Consider the following 14,308-nt stretch of genomic DNA (forward strand, 5'->3'; position numbering starts at 1 on the left):
ATAAACTGTCTCTGTTTTTATATATATATATAAAATATATATATATATAAAATATAAGAACTGTGTGTGGTATTTGCTGTTACCGATGATGTCAGAAACGTTGGGTGAGTGATGCTTGCGGAGGCTCTCAGCGTGGCTCACATCCAGCAGGGTGGAGTTCTTCACGTGGAAATGGAGACCCAGCAGCTCCTCCTGAAAGGAAGTCAACGGTACCGCTGTGAAGAGAAGATTAAAAACTACAATAGAATAACTTTATATTATGGCTGTGGATGAATTTAAAAAAATGGAGGACACACACAAACACACCACAGCAGTCTCTTCTGAAGATCTCTGGCGAGGGAAGACTGCTGCTGGAGGTTCCAGAGGAGCAACAGTCCTCCTCCTCCTCCTCCTCATCAGAGCTGAGACTTGTGTCTGACTCTGTGACGCTTCCCAGAGTCACCGTCAAGTTGTTCGTCATTCCACTGAATTTGAAGGCCTCCGGCTCGGGAGTCGTCTGCCTGGTTGGGTGACCTGCAGCTGACCCTCGGTGGACAGGTGTTTTGGGAGCTCTCATGGCCGGTGTGAAGGCTTCATCTCGGGGGGTTTCGGAAAACGCCGAGTTGCTCCAGCGTGGAGCAGATGTGCAGTGGAAAGGCTTGATCCTTGTCTGTGTGGGGAAATGAGGAGGGAGTAGAAAAGTAGGAGATGAGAGGAGCTGTGTGAGTGTTTACTTCATAAAATACTCAATATTTAGAGAACCAGGTTCGTGCATGCCATTATTATTATTATTATTACAAAGAGAATAGACGTCAAAGTTTGTGAGAAATATCTCCCTACTCACAAACACTGGGACGACAGCGGGGACATCCACCTCCTCGGGCTCCTCTGGAAGTGTTTCATATTGCTGTTTGTGCAGAAGTCTCCTGCACTCTGAAAGGAGTTCATGTCTGAGTCACTCACCTGTATGCAGGTGAGTGATTTACCTGCATACTGTGGGTAAATTATCTTTTATAATAATATGTTCTATGTGCATTAAATGTGTGTGTTTATTTCTTACTGTCTCGTCTGCTCAGTGCTGCTTTCACAGGTGTGTCTCTTTTGGTGCCACGGTGTCTTCGGTACCTGTGTGGACCCATTTCCGGATGAAATGTGGTCGATGATCGAGGTTTAAGCTGTTTGCTAACACGTTTAACTCGAATGTGTGATGTTATTTCCTTAAAGACAGAGAGAGGAACAGTTTAAAATGTCAGACTAAAGCTACTGAAACGTTTCCTCTCTGTTCTCTGTGCGCTGCTAAGCAACCGAGCACACCTGGAGAGTCGGTCAGCTGCTGATTGCGATTTAAATCCGCTCTTTTCTTTTACTTTGAAAGTCTTCAACGGAAGTCTTTTTTACGATGGATACCCATTTCCGCCAGTGATAAAAAAAAGAAGCTATAATTAAAAAAAATTAGGTAGCGTTTAAAAATGAATTATTTCTCAATATTTTGACTTATCTCAAAATTATGACAAACGTTTTCAAAATAATGACTTAGTATCTCAAAATAATGAGAAACCGTCTCAAAATAATGATTTAATATCTCAAAATAGTTATAGTATCTCAAAATAATGACGTAGTATCTTTCTCAAATTTGTTTTGTTAGGCTATGTGTATTTTGTGTGTGTTCACTTTAACTATTAAGTATCTGCAGCTGTGTGACCATGGGAGGTGTCTGGTCTGACAGGGCTCCTGAGAAAGAGTACACAAAGAAAAGTACCTTGACCTGTGGATACCAGAGCATATGAGTTAGTGGAGAAACCTCCTGCTCCTTTGAGGCCTCCCTCTTCCTGTGTGATAATGATGTATCTTCCCTAACAAAGAGACGTGTGTGTGTGTGTGTGTGTGTGTGTGTGTGTGTGTGTGTGTGTGTGTGTGAAAGAGTTTAATTTGTAAGATAAGAGAAGAGGAGAAATGGCCTTGGGGTTAACTCGTGGGTTTCCTGTGGTTTGCTACAGTTAGTGTGTGTCATTTCTTTTAGTGACTTCCGTGTTCAGGAACATCTGAAACCAATTAGGAGGAGCAGATAAGGTCTTTAAAATAAATTATGATAATGCAAAAGGAAATGTTACTTGTTTGCAATCTGGATCCTCTTGGTTCGGTTCCTAAACATCTAATTTATTGAAATGTCAAGAAGACAGAATAGAAAGAAGAAAACCAAGAAGAGGAAAGTCATTAAAACTCCCAAAATGTTACTTATGCACTGATGCTCCAGTACTAACTATCTAATAATTGAATACACAACAATAGGCTGTCATTTAAAATAAAGAGTACTTTTACTTTAGATGCTGTAAGTACATTTAGCTGATAATACTTGTATGTTTAATTTAGTTTATTTTTCAAATTTTTGGCATTGGTAAACAATCTGCGTAGGTTACTTCTTCTGACAGCGGTTCAAAGTTTTTCACACCAGCGATCAAGACAATTTGCTAGTACTTCCAGGGAAACCTTTCAAAATAAAACCTGCATGCAGTAGCATTAAAAACACAGTGAAAAAATAACGGAGACACTCGTTTAAAATCATTCCAGAATATCTTTTATTTCATTGAGCCCTGGTCCGATTCCCCGCCCTCCCTCATCCCTATTGCTGCACTCAATCATTACAAGGATATGGTGCTGATTCCATTTTACAGCAGAATAGATAAATAAATAAGTACAATTAATCTCACTACACGCAATGAGAGAGAGAGAGAGAGAGAGAAAAAAAAAATCCATTCAAACCATTGATTTAATAAATATGCTTACATCTAGCTGTCCTCATTTATGTACATCCACATTGTTTATGCTAGGGGACGGTAATCAACTTAAAAAGCCTATACATTACTTCTATGTGTAAACCCTCCCAAAAGAAAAAGAAAGTGTGTTTATTTAGTTTAAAAGTTGATCTATTTTCCTCCAGTGAGTGGGATTCCTCAGCTTTGCCTACGTTGCAAAGCCTTGCACTAGCAGCAGTGGCTGTGGGCAGCTGCATACAACCTGCTATATTAATGGCCACAAAGAAACTTCTTATTTTTCCCAAGTCAAATGCTAACGGAGCTAGCATCGCAGGGCAAACTGCATGCATTGCCCTGAGCCCTGGTTTTGGATTATCTCTTTTTTTTCCTTTTTTCTTTCACCTGACGTACTATTTGTGCAAAAGACAGATGAAAAGAAAAGATGTGATTGAGCCGACTGCAGAGCGTGAAAACGTCATGATTGTTACAGTCCCCGTCACGTAAAACGAGGCGCATGCATGCTAAGCTGCCGATCGCAGCCGCGTAGAGGTGACGAGTGAACGCGTTGACGTGAACTTGTGTGATTCGGAATGCGGGTCAAAGCATCGAGATCGAGACAGCGGTGGTTTGTAAGGCGGGAGCTGCTGCTCTCTCAACCTTGTTCTCTCAGTTCTGACCTCAAACACGATGGCGTGGCCTCGGGTGAAATTGCACGACGTCGAGGGTTGAAAGTTTCATCTTTGTTGTGTCGGATCAGGAGGAATGCATCAGGCCCTGATGCTTGTTCACTTAAAAGGAAAAATCGAAGGTTTTCCACTGAGGATGAAGTCCATTATTTGTCCCACAAGGTATCAGCAAGACACCTCCTCGAGCTACGCTGTACACAAAGACATCATGTTTGCTGTCGTAAACCTGTGGATGAAGGTTTTTGTTTGGCTGGTGGGTTTAAACCGATGGAGGAGAAGCAGATTTGACAGGAAGTACGAGTGGATTGTTCAACATAAAAGTACTGATGGATTACTGCTGCTGGGGACAGAGCGTTTGACGGTTTGTTTGGGTGGATAGCAGGTAGCAATTTAAGTCAGATTTAAAATGCTTAAAGCTACTACGAGGAACTTTTATTTTGTGTCGAATTTGGCGGCCCCTGTGGACTAACGTGGTAGTGTTTCCGAGCACCAGAGTCCCTTTAGAAAACCTAATTTTACTGCAGCAGGGTCTGACCCTCTCATTCCTGGTTCTGGTTCTCCCGTGCCTCCCTTCCCTCCAGCGGGTCCAGCAATACGTCCTGGGTCTCCAGCAGCGTGGTGTCGGTGTTGGCTCCCAGAGAGCAGAAGCTCTGCTCCTGGAGGAGGAGGAGGAGGAGGAGGAGATGCTGCTGCTGCCGGGAGCTGAGTTCTCTTCCTCCCTCCAGAGCTCTGACTGCAGGTCCAAGGCTGCAGAGAATTGGATCTGGGTCGGTCCACTATTTATGGTGGTTATATGGAGGATCAGAACTAAACTGAGACTGTTTCATTACCAGATAAAAGTTCCTCACAGTAGCTTTAAATTGAACAAATCAAACTAAGAGATAAAGTGAAATACATAATGCTTTGTTTTTAGTGTTGGCAGCTCTAACCACTGGACAACACTGAAACGCACCACGTCTGTTTATTGATTTGTTCTTTATGCAGCATGGAAAAGTCATGTCACAATGAAAAACAATCCAGCTAAACAGGGTGACTCATTTTCTTTTTTAACATATGCTTTCTCACAGTGAATGCATACATAAAAAACAAAATACACTTTAGAATGTGTATCGTATTCCATTTTATTTCTTTGATTTGTTTTTATCTGGGCATTTTAAATCGTCCATAGCGGGGGCCAAGGTTTGGCTTGCTTTTCCAAAAGCACGTTAAGCCTAAGGTGTCACATCTTTGTCCCACTGCAGGTCAATGGTCAAAAGCAGATCTTAGCTTTAAGATGCTCGGAGGAAAATGAGGTTCGGCCGGCCTTCACATGGAGATGCTGTCGTAGAGCCGGTCGATCTTCTCCTTGAAGTACTCCTTCAGCTCGGGCCTCTTGGCCTTTAGCGTCGGAGTCAGGAGGCCGTTCACAATGGAGAACATATCGCTGTGGATGTAGATGTTCTTCACCTTTAAGAGTGGGAATGAACAGAAAAGATGTTGAATAAAAACAGGATTCTTGAGAGTCCCTCAAGATACTTTAAGACTATTGTGTTATAGAACTTTACAAATAGTCATTTAAGAGATTACTATGAGTGTAAAATCTTTAATATACAGTATTTCTTTGCTAAACCGTTGCTTATCCAAGGGAACAAGCACCAATCTCAATACATATTTTATTTGGCTGATTTTATTTTAATATAATGAGAAAATAAATGTATAAAGTGCTGCAGTATAAATATTTGATATAATTTTACTGTGTGGCTCAACTGAAGCAATTAGTGAATAACTGCATTACTCAATTATTATAAAGATATTACGACAGAATCAAACAGACCTTAAGTGACATATTGCTGGCACATAAACAGACATGGTGTAGCTTTAAGACCATGATTATTACTGCTACAACAATGGATTCAATATTAACTGTTTTTTGCGTTAAACATATAACTGCCCACGTACCTGCTCAAACGAGTGGAGGCCGCTGGCTTTGCCCAGACGCACCAAATCTTCAAGGATGGCCTTCTTCAATTCCTGCAGACAAAAGAAGAAAGTTATTTTCCGGTCAGACTTCTCCAGCATCTGTTATTCACAGCTGCTAGTCACACCTACCGTGTTTTTACAGAGGTCCTTGTAGGTGCCGAATATGCCTTTTTTCTTGGCCCACTCAGGCATGACTTCGGGGTCGGGAACCACAATACCCACCAAACAGGACTGCAAAGAGCAAGCACAGACACAAGAGTCAAAAGATTGAGTTGTAACTCATCTCAGATAATGAGATTATGTGCTCCAGTTGTCCTGTCCTGAAATGGAGCACAAGGACCACAGCACAAACTCAGGAGACACTAACTGGACAGCTAAGAATCTGATTAAAGACTAACTGCACACCACCAACTAAATGAACTGACCGAAACACATCAATGCTGTCGTTATTATTGACATTTCTTACCAAATTTATAGGAATCTTTTCATGGTTGAAAACGTCTAAAAACACCATCTACTGTTTTAAATCAGACCTGATCTTTTAAGGCCAGTTCTGAGATCGAGTCGACCGTTGGTGAATAATCTATGTCATGAAATAAAAGAAGGTTGACGTCCTCTAATCAGACCCCCCTCTTCTCCTCTCCACACGGCGTGTATCGTTATTCATTTTTCAGTCACCACTGTGTAGCATTACAATCACAGCACAAGTCTGTTCTCTCCTCTCTGTGCTGTGGGTTTTTCTTGCTGGTGTTCTTACCTGCAGGCTATCTCCGTGGATGTAGAGCTGGGTCACAGGTTCGCTCCTGATGTAGATGTTCTCGATCTTCTCGGGGGAGATGTACTCGCCCTGCGCCAACTTGAAGATGTGCTTCTTCCTGTCGATGATCTTCAGCGTGCCATTCTATAACAAGGGGGAGTGGTCGAAGAAAACAACGCATTATTTCAAAGCACATGCTGTTTAATGCAATTCATTATTATGCCTGAGTAATGGAGCCTGAGGTGAGCTGTCTGTACATACGGGCAACCATTTGCCGATGTCTCCGCTGTGAAGCCAGCCGTCTGAGTCCAGCGTCTCGGCCGTCCTCTCCGGGTCTTTGAGGTAGCCCTTAAACACGTTTGGTCCCTTCACACAGACCTACATGGGAGATTAGGAAAGTGGAAATGGTGTCGAGGTCGCAGGTGAAATACATATATTTTTATTCCTATAAAGAAATGTACATTCTTACTTTATTTTTTTTATTCTCTAGATTGTGTTCACTGCATGAAAAAAATACTTTTCTGCTCTCGTAATATTTCTTAAATGCTGTTTCACACGCCACACATCTGGGCCTTGTTTCTCCGTAATGCCATTTTAAGATATTTAAGTCAAAGCAGCATCGTACAATTTTTAAGTTCCTTGTTACTCACCTCTCCCTCTCCCTTAGAGGCAAAGTAGTTCTTCTCAGGAACATCCACCAGTTTGATGAGGTTACATGGCAGCGGGGCCCCGACGTGACCTGTTCACGGGGTCAGAACAAAACGAAACTCAACCGAATGACTTCTTTTTGTGTCTTTGTCCTTTCGACTTTCGATAATTAAACACTGTACTGTCAACTCAACAAAAAGCTAATTCAAAACAAAATATGTGAAGAGGAGGGAGCATTTTCACCTGCACACATTCTTAAATGTATTGCTTGTATCAAATCTAAAAGATTTAGTTGAATTATTTCATAGAAATACAAATCTCTCATGCAGTATCAACAGCGACCAGCAGGGGGCGGTGTTGGACTATATTCTTTGTTTTAGCCAACATGGCGAGTGTTATCTAACTAATACAAATGTCTCATGCAGTATCAGCAGCTCAGCAGGTTGAGGCCTGGTCTGGTTTTACATCAACTCTAAAGAGATATGGACGTAAGAAGAGAAAAAGTCTAACATGGAATTCCACTGTCAAGGACACTATCAGTTCATTTTAATTAAAGAGCTTTTACTGTCGTAGCTTTTCTTCTATCAAACAGCAGTACATGAACAGTATCTGTGCTCCGGTCTGTTATCATTTAAATGGATGTTTCTGAATGTCCAGTACATATATGTGTTTATCATTTTACTGATTCAGACAAAAAAAAGGTTACTTTCTCGCCTGAAAAGATATTAAAACTTGATAAAGTGACAGCTTCGCCAGTTCAGCCCTGGCTCCAAATAGCCGCCATAGTACAGTTCTAAAGAGCCGCAATGCATTGTGGGGCAGTACAGTGAGCTCACGCCACATATTCTTTATAAATTCTTTATAATGTCGTTTACATCCGGGAATTTCTCGCATACACCAAATCCACGTACTATGCAGGGTAAACACTCTACATACTAAATTTAACATCATATTTACTATAAATAGTATGTTAATATGTGATTTCCAACACATATATGCTGTTTGCACTTGTTGCTTTGTGCTGTAAAAGGTTCAAATGTCGTGTTTGTGTTTTTTTTTTTCTATATTAATTCTGCCTAAATAATGCAACTGAGGAACCTTTAAATGATTTATTTTTGCTGGTGCTGTTTACTGTGAGGTCCCTTACTCATACTAACCTCAGGGTTATAAAAAAAGACAATACATATCAGCTATTTAACCTGCATGCTACGTATAAACAACAACGTGCAATATAAAGTCTTCATCAATAGAAAAGACTCAACTTCTGTGAAGTCATATCCCTTCATCTCCACCTTCCCTTCAGGGATTAAGTGGATTTATTCAGCTAATTTACTAAAAGAGCAAAGGTGATTAAAAGAAACTGGTTTATTAAAAAAAGAAATCTATTACGGGCAAAAGCTTTAAGTCTGTATAATTAGACACGTGGAAAATCACCACAGATGCCAAGAGGCTGAACACAACAATGCAGAACAATGTGGGGGAAATACAGGCAGTTGTGTTTTATACAGGCTTGTTGATGTTGGCAAGCAGGAGTTATAAAGTGACCTAACAGCTCTTTCTGCTCTTCAAGGCCTCTCCTTGTTTTTCCTTCCTCGATCTACTCCCCAGCCGCCCCCTCACTCTCGTCCTGCACTCACCCCCCTAAGACGTTATCTGAGTGGCTGTGACCCACGCGGTTCATATCGGGGTGGGGGTTCACTTATCACAGTTTACAGACTATCTTGACCTCCATTAAACTTTATCACCAGCATGGGAGGCGTTTGTTTCCTTAAGTCATAACTCTCACTTTAAGACCTTTGAACTGAGGCCCCAGTCACGTGAACAAGTTCAGAGGTCAGGATCTGTCTTCCTTTTACTAGGCCTGTTACATCACCGCTGACACTCACCTGAGGTCCAGTCTCCAGGTGTGGTATAAGTGCAGCCAGCTGTGCACTCTGTCTGGCCGTATGCCTCGTACACCTACACACACACACACACACACACACACACACACACACACACACACACACACACACACACACACACACACACACACACACACACACACACACACACAGGAGAGGTTGTTTTTGTATGTACTGCATGCTGGTTGCACATATAATATGTACCTATCTAAGACCCGCCTCCCGCTGCTACTCCATCAAGCTGCCAGAGCTACGTTAGCATGGAGACCACACTGTCAAAACATGTTAAAAAGCTGAAGATAGAAGCTAAAGCTACAGATCACAGTGTCAAAGTGAACCACCACATCACCTGGAGATCAGAAGACGGAGAAGCTAAGGAACAACAGTGTTCCTGTAAAGACGATGAGCTCTTTATTCACTGTTACAATCATTAAGAAGCTAAAGCAGCATGTGTTTACATCTAGTATACCTTCAGTACTGTAGCTAGCATAGCATAGGAGAGCTAATGGTAGTAGCTAATGTTAGCTCCACAGGTTTTTATGTAGAAACGTAACATTTTAGAAACGTACATCTTCTTCCAACCTCTCCAGGTAACGAGTATCACTATTACACAATGGATTGTCGGACCCTGGTCAGAGCTGAACGATGCTACGATGTGATTGGCCAGTCTGCATTTGCTGTTTGAGGGTTTATACTTAGTTTTAGGATTAAGGTTAAAACTAGGTTTTGGTTAATAAGGGTTTGGGGTTAGGTATGTAGCTGGGATGGTTAGGACCTAAAGAATTCATTATGTGAATGAGGTCCCTCAAAGAATATAAGTACATGTAAACGTGTGTGTGTGTGTGTGTGTGTGTGTGTGTGTGTCTTACCTGGCATCCCAGAGCTGCTCTGAGAAATCCCAGGACACTGGGCGAGGTAGGAGCCGCTCCTGTTATAATCATCCTCAGTCGTCCTCCGAGGCTGGCCTTTAGACAGAGGAAACACAGAATCAATACAGAGGGGTCTTCATGTTTTAATATTATTATTTAATAGTTTCCTATTATGATATTTATAAAGAAGAAAAAAATCTCATCAATTATTGTTTGTATTGGATTCCAGGCGGCAACCTCCGGTTTTAACAAGTGAAGTCAATGCTGAAGTGCCTTAAAGCTGCAGTCTCTCTAGTGTCCATCAGGGGGCGACTCCTCTGGTTGTATAGAAGTCTATGAGAAAATGACTCTACTTCTCTCTTGATTTATTACCTCAGTAAACATTGTAAACATGAGTTTATGGTCTCAATCTCTAGTTTCAAGTCTTCTTCAATACAGCATGATGTTCATTTAGTAACTTATGGTTCATTTAGAGTCAAACAGACCATGAAGCAGGGGATGCTTTAGGGCGGGGCTTACTGTGATTGACAGGTCGCTATCATTAAGAGTAAAATAGGTGTCTGTGGCTCGGTGTGTAGAGCGGGTCGCCCTTTAACCACACGTTTGACGGTTTGATCTCCAAACATGAAATCTAATCCTTTTGGTAAACCTTTTTCTAAACTAATTTCCCTTGCGGATATGAAAATGATGCAGTCGGTGAGTAACATAAAGGTGTGACATAAACTTGTACCAACAGTCTTAAGAAAAGCCTGGAGAGCAGTAACGAGATGCATCATTCCGACATTGTTATTATTATTTTCCAAAATGCACTGAGCACTCTATGTTGAGATGGGGAAAGGAAACGCTGTTTACCTGAATCTTACTGAAGAAGACTTTGTCCCAGATGCTGTCGCTGCGAATGATCCCGCTGCTGACCTCAGCACCTTTTCTCTTAGCAGCGAAGTTGAGCAGCCAGCGCTTCAACGGGCTGTTGGCCTGGCTGAAGATCTGCAGAGGAGACCAAGACAAAATACACTTTTTATTTGAGTTCTTTTAGGTTGGGGACAAGCGCTTGTTGTTCCAGCTGTTGAAAGCATCTTTATTTATTCATGTAAAAGGCCCCGAGATGATCAGGAGGCAGGTCACACAAATCATAACCGCAAGAACCAAACTCTCACATTATTCTTCCTAACAAATCTCTTACAATAAAGAGGGTTTTATTACACAACATGCATTTCTGAGGAATCCAGACTTCAAATACATTAGTCATGGAAAAAACAACACCTCATTATACCCTAGGCCACAGCTACGCAGCCGGATGGCAGATGGCAAACATCTTAACATGACTCAACTGGTTGTCTGCCAGCGACAACCAGTTAACAGTTTACATCCACGTCTGTCCAAATTGTCATATTTAGCTTATTCATTATTCAGTTAAGACCAAAAACGTGTTCTGTGAGGTCACGGTGACTTTCGTCGTCCAGTTTCTCATCACTTCAATCTCATCACATCCTAATGAGTTTGAGGACGTTTTGCTCAAAGAGTTCCTGAGATATCGCGAGAGAATGGGACAGACGTGAGGTCACAGTGACTTCTTTTGGGTTATTCTTCTGTTAATTTCCTTTGGGATTAATAAAGTTCTATCTCATCTTATCATCTAATCTTAGAACAAGCAGACATCAGTTTCTTCTCACCTTGTCGTACATGCGGTTGAGCAGTCGAGGCACCACGGGGAAAATGGTCGGCCGCAGGGTCTTCATGTCGTCTGGGAGGAGACGGATGTCGCCCTGATAGAACCCGATCCGTCCCCCGTGGCAGTACACCACCGACTGCAGACACACACACACACACACACACACACACACACACGTTATCTTTTGCAGACTAGATCCCAACACTGACTCAACTGTCACTCAGATGATAGAAATTCATGGGAATTAATTATTCAAAAAATAGTTGAAAGTGCATTAGGGACAAAATAAAGAGAGGAAAATATAACATCATCTGGTGGATATTGTTTAAAAACGGACTCTATTGTAATCGTGCTGCTCTGGATAAGAATTCACAAATACGTGAACTACTGGTAAACTTAGAAGCACTTTGTTGGGCACTGGTGTGAAATTTACACACAGAAAGAGGAACTACCACTAGATGGCATGTGATGTGACAACTATTTTATTTCTCTATGTGGTCAAAATCTTTAGCACTATTGAACTTTTCAATGTAAAGTCTTTATCTGAACTTGTAACTCCAGCTTTTCAGATAAATAGTGACGTAAAAAGTTGCACTGAAATTGAGTTAAGTAGAAGAAGAATGTATAAGTATCTCAAAACTGTACTTGAGTAAATGCAATAGTTACTTCCAATCACTAGTTTCTATGTTTGATTTCATCTTCTTAACAACTAAAAGGTGGACTACATCGTTTTTTGGGGCCTTTGAAGTGAACTGAAATGAGGTGAGGTGAACTGCCTTTAAACTCGACACTCTACTGGACTTGTTGAAGCACGAGAAAGAAAACATGAGCGATTACGGAGAATTGACTCAAGTCATCGGCAGCAGAAAGTGACTCATGATATCAGAGTGAAGGTGCTGCTGCTCCTCAGAAGCCTGAAGCCAGCGGGAGAGAGAAAACCTGCACCGTGTGTGGACCCTGTTTCTGGGGCCATCTGAGGTCGCAAGTCGGCCCTGTTTGACATCACTGGTACCGCCGTAAATGGAGGTGTGTGTGGGTGTGTGTGTGTGTGTGAGACCCTTTTCTTTCTAGGGAAATTGGGTGCTTTCCTGTGTGTGAGTCTCACGCCTCTGACTAAAAAACATGCTGGTTCACACATGGCACATGACGCCCACACGACAAGACACACACATCTTTATATTATTTATATCTTGATGACATAACGATACCTCCAAATTACCGAGAATCAAAAACAGGTTTGGCAGGACTTTACGCACCGTCGACGTGACAAATACACAACATGAAAATACAAAAAACTCGCCTGCGAATGGTATATGCCTCTGGCTTTTATTGTGAAAGGTAAGAACTTAAAATCGCTGCCTTTTTAAGGTTGAAAGCAGTAATAAAGTTTCCCGTCTTGGTTCGGACTACGGGGCCTCCTTATTGTTGTTGCCGCACTTTGCCCCAAAGTTCAGCCGGGTTGAAGCATAGACAAAACCAACTAAAAAACCTGCTGCCCCGCTGTGTAAAAGCTCATTTAAGAGACAAAACATTAAATCTCAGCATCTCAATGTTTGATGTCACATTCTACGACGAAAAAGTCGAAGCACCAAGAGCCTTTGATTGACAAATTTTTGGCTTCACAGATTCTCAGTGAAAACAGCCGCCACTCTGTCGGAGGTCTGGAGGGTAACGGCTCTGTTTGCCGTTTGGTCACAACTTCAATGGAAACAGCTGGCGGGGGAACTAAAACCCCACAGCGGGTGAAATAAACTGAAGCTAGACAGCTACCGGTGTCTGAAGCTTTTCCTTCTGCACGAAAACTTTTTAGTAAATAAAATGAGTTCTGTTTGTGAAACATTAAACCTTGGAAATCAAGGTCCGTTAAATAATCTGATGTAACTGGCGTTTGTTTTGATCTCACTGTGTGTGTGCGTGCGTGCGTGTGTTGTATGTCAGAGGAACAATTGTTGGAGCACCAGCAAATATCTAGAGAGTGACTGATGGTTTATTTATGGAATAAAGCCTGGAATTAGCTTTTTTACAAATGGAGAGACAAAGTACATATATTCCCAAAAAATCTCTCCAAAACTCACAGCAAAGAAACTGATCCTTTAAAAGGTTTTCTTATCTGTTTTTGACACCAGGGCATGTTCAGGAAAAACACTTCGAACTGCAAATGCCATTTTCTTTTAAATTCTTTTTTTACCACAGTTGAACAGTAGAGTCTTTGTAGTAAACGTCAGGCTCTGTGAGAGCAGATGGTGCTCTCTCTCACCACTGAGCCCGTCGGTCCAAATGAAACAATGAAAAGAAACAGAATGAACACGCTTCAAAACGCCGGCTTTGGTTTAACAAATACATTAGAGGAGAAATCTGATTATAGTAAATGGGTAAATATGTAAATATGGGCTCCTAATCTGATTTTTTCTTGATAACGTGGTTTCCTGTGGGCATGTAAGGGTGTGTGTGTGTTTCATCAGGTTAGGAAAACCTACCCACCACTGGCTGTCAGAGGCAGGTTTTCATTCATCATCAGAGTTGGAAATCGAAACTTAAGGAAAGGAGATGGAAAGGAAAAACAGAGCCTCTCCCTCCCCCCCTCATTCCCCCTCTTTCTGCCTCCCACACACTAAACAATCTGAGATGAACGCCCACCTTCGCAGTCACTTAGATCCTCCCTCTGCCCCCGCTGACATCCTAACACATAACTATCTCATTCCTGTGGTCAGCGGTGACGATGCCAGCTGGGCTTATTTACCTCGATGAGCCTCTCGAACATGTGAGCCAGCGGCAGAAAGGAAATTAGGCAATCGTCTTTGTTGGGGAAAATGACTTTCTGCAGAGGGGATGAAAAGGAAAGGAAACAATGTCAATTAAAATAAAGAAAAAGCATTTCACAACACAACCACTTAAAGTTCCAAAATGAAGACTCACATCTGTTACTTTGAGGAAGCCTGAGAAATCTGCCACCACGTTCCCATGGGTCAGCATGACTCCCTTTGGGTTCCCTGTGCAAGCAGAAACACACACACACACACACACACACACACACACACACACACACACACACACACACACACACACACACAGTCACACACC

At 41.9% G+C, this 14,308-nt stretch overlaps 2 protein-coding genes across 3 annotated transcripts in view; both read right to left on the reverse strand.

The window, feature by feature from the left end:
* Positions 1-3,902, reverse strand: part of LOC116398065 (uncharacterized) — a 6,388-nt gene extending 2,486 nt beyond the window's left edge. Inside the window, exons 1-4 of one of the 2 annotated variants that reach the window (XM_031874074.1) lie at positions 1,040-3,902; positions 824-912; positions 307-649; positions 84-215 (exon numbers count right to left, since the gene is read on the reverse strand). In XM_031874074.1, coding sequence (XP_031729934.1) covers positions 84-215; positions 307-649; positions 824-912; positions 1,040-1,118 — 643 coding nt within the window. In that variant the 5' untranslated portion in view covers positions 1,119-3,902. Of the gene's footprint in view, positions 1-83; positions 216-298; positions 650-823; positions 913-1,039 lie in introns of both variants that reach the window. The other variant, XM_031874075.1, reaches the window with a different exon arrangement.
* Positions 3,903-4,095: 193 nt separating this feature from the next.
* Positions 4,096-14,308, reverse strand: part of acsl6 (acyl-CoA synthetase long chain family member 6) — a 17,168-nt gene continuing 6,955 nt past the window's right edge. Inside the window, exons 5-16 of the mRNA XM_031874088.1 lie at positions 14,144-14,217; positions 13,968-14,045; positions 11,229-11,363; positions 10,408-10,542; positions 9,556-9,651; positions 8,669-8,741; positions 6,785-6,873; positions 6,396-6,512; positions 6,135-6,278; positions 5,507-5,608; positions 5,357-5,428; positions 4,096-4,864 (exon numbers count right to left, since the gene is read on the reverse strand). Of these exons, the coding sequence (XP_031729948.1) occupies positions 4,724-4,864; positions 5,357-5,428; positions 5,507-5,608; positions 6,135-6,278; positions 6,396-6,512; positions 6,785-6,873; positions 8,669-8,741; positions 9,556-9,651; positions 10,408-10,542; positions 11,229-11,363; positions 13,968-14,045; positions 14,144-14,217 (1,256 nt within the window). The 3' untranslated portion in view covers positions 4,096-4,723. The remainder of the gene's footprint in view (positions 4,865-5,356; positions 5,429-5,506; positions 5,609-6,134; positions 6,279-6,395; positions 6,513-6,784; positions 6,874-8,668; positions 8,742-9,555; positions 9,652-10,407; positions 10,543-11,228; positions 11,364-13,967; positions 14,046-14,143; positions 14,218-14,308) is intronic.

This window comes from Anarrhichthys ocellatus, unplaced genomic scaffold, assembly GCF_004355925.1.
Source record: "Anarrhichthys ocellatus isolate YVR2014 unplaced genomic scaffold, GSC_Weel_1.0 scaffold78, whole genome shotgun sequence".
NCBI lineage: Eukaryota > Metazoa > Chordata > Actinopteri > Perciformes > Anarhichadidae > Anarrhichthys > Anarrhichthys ocellatus.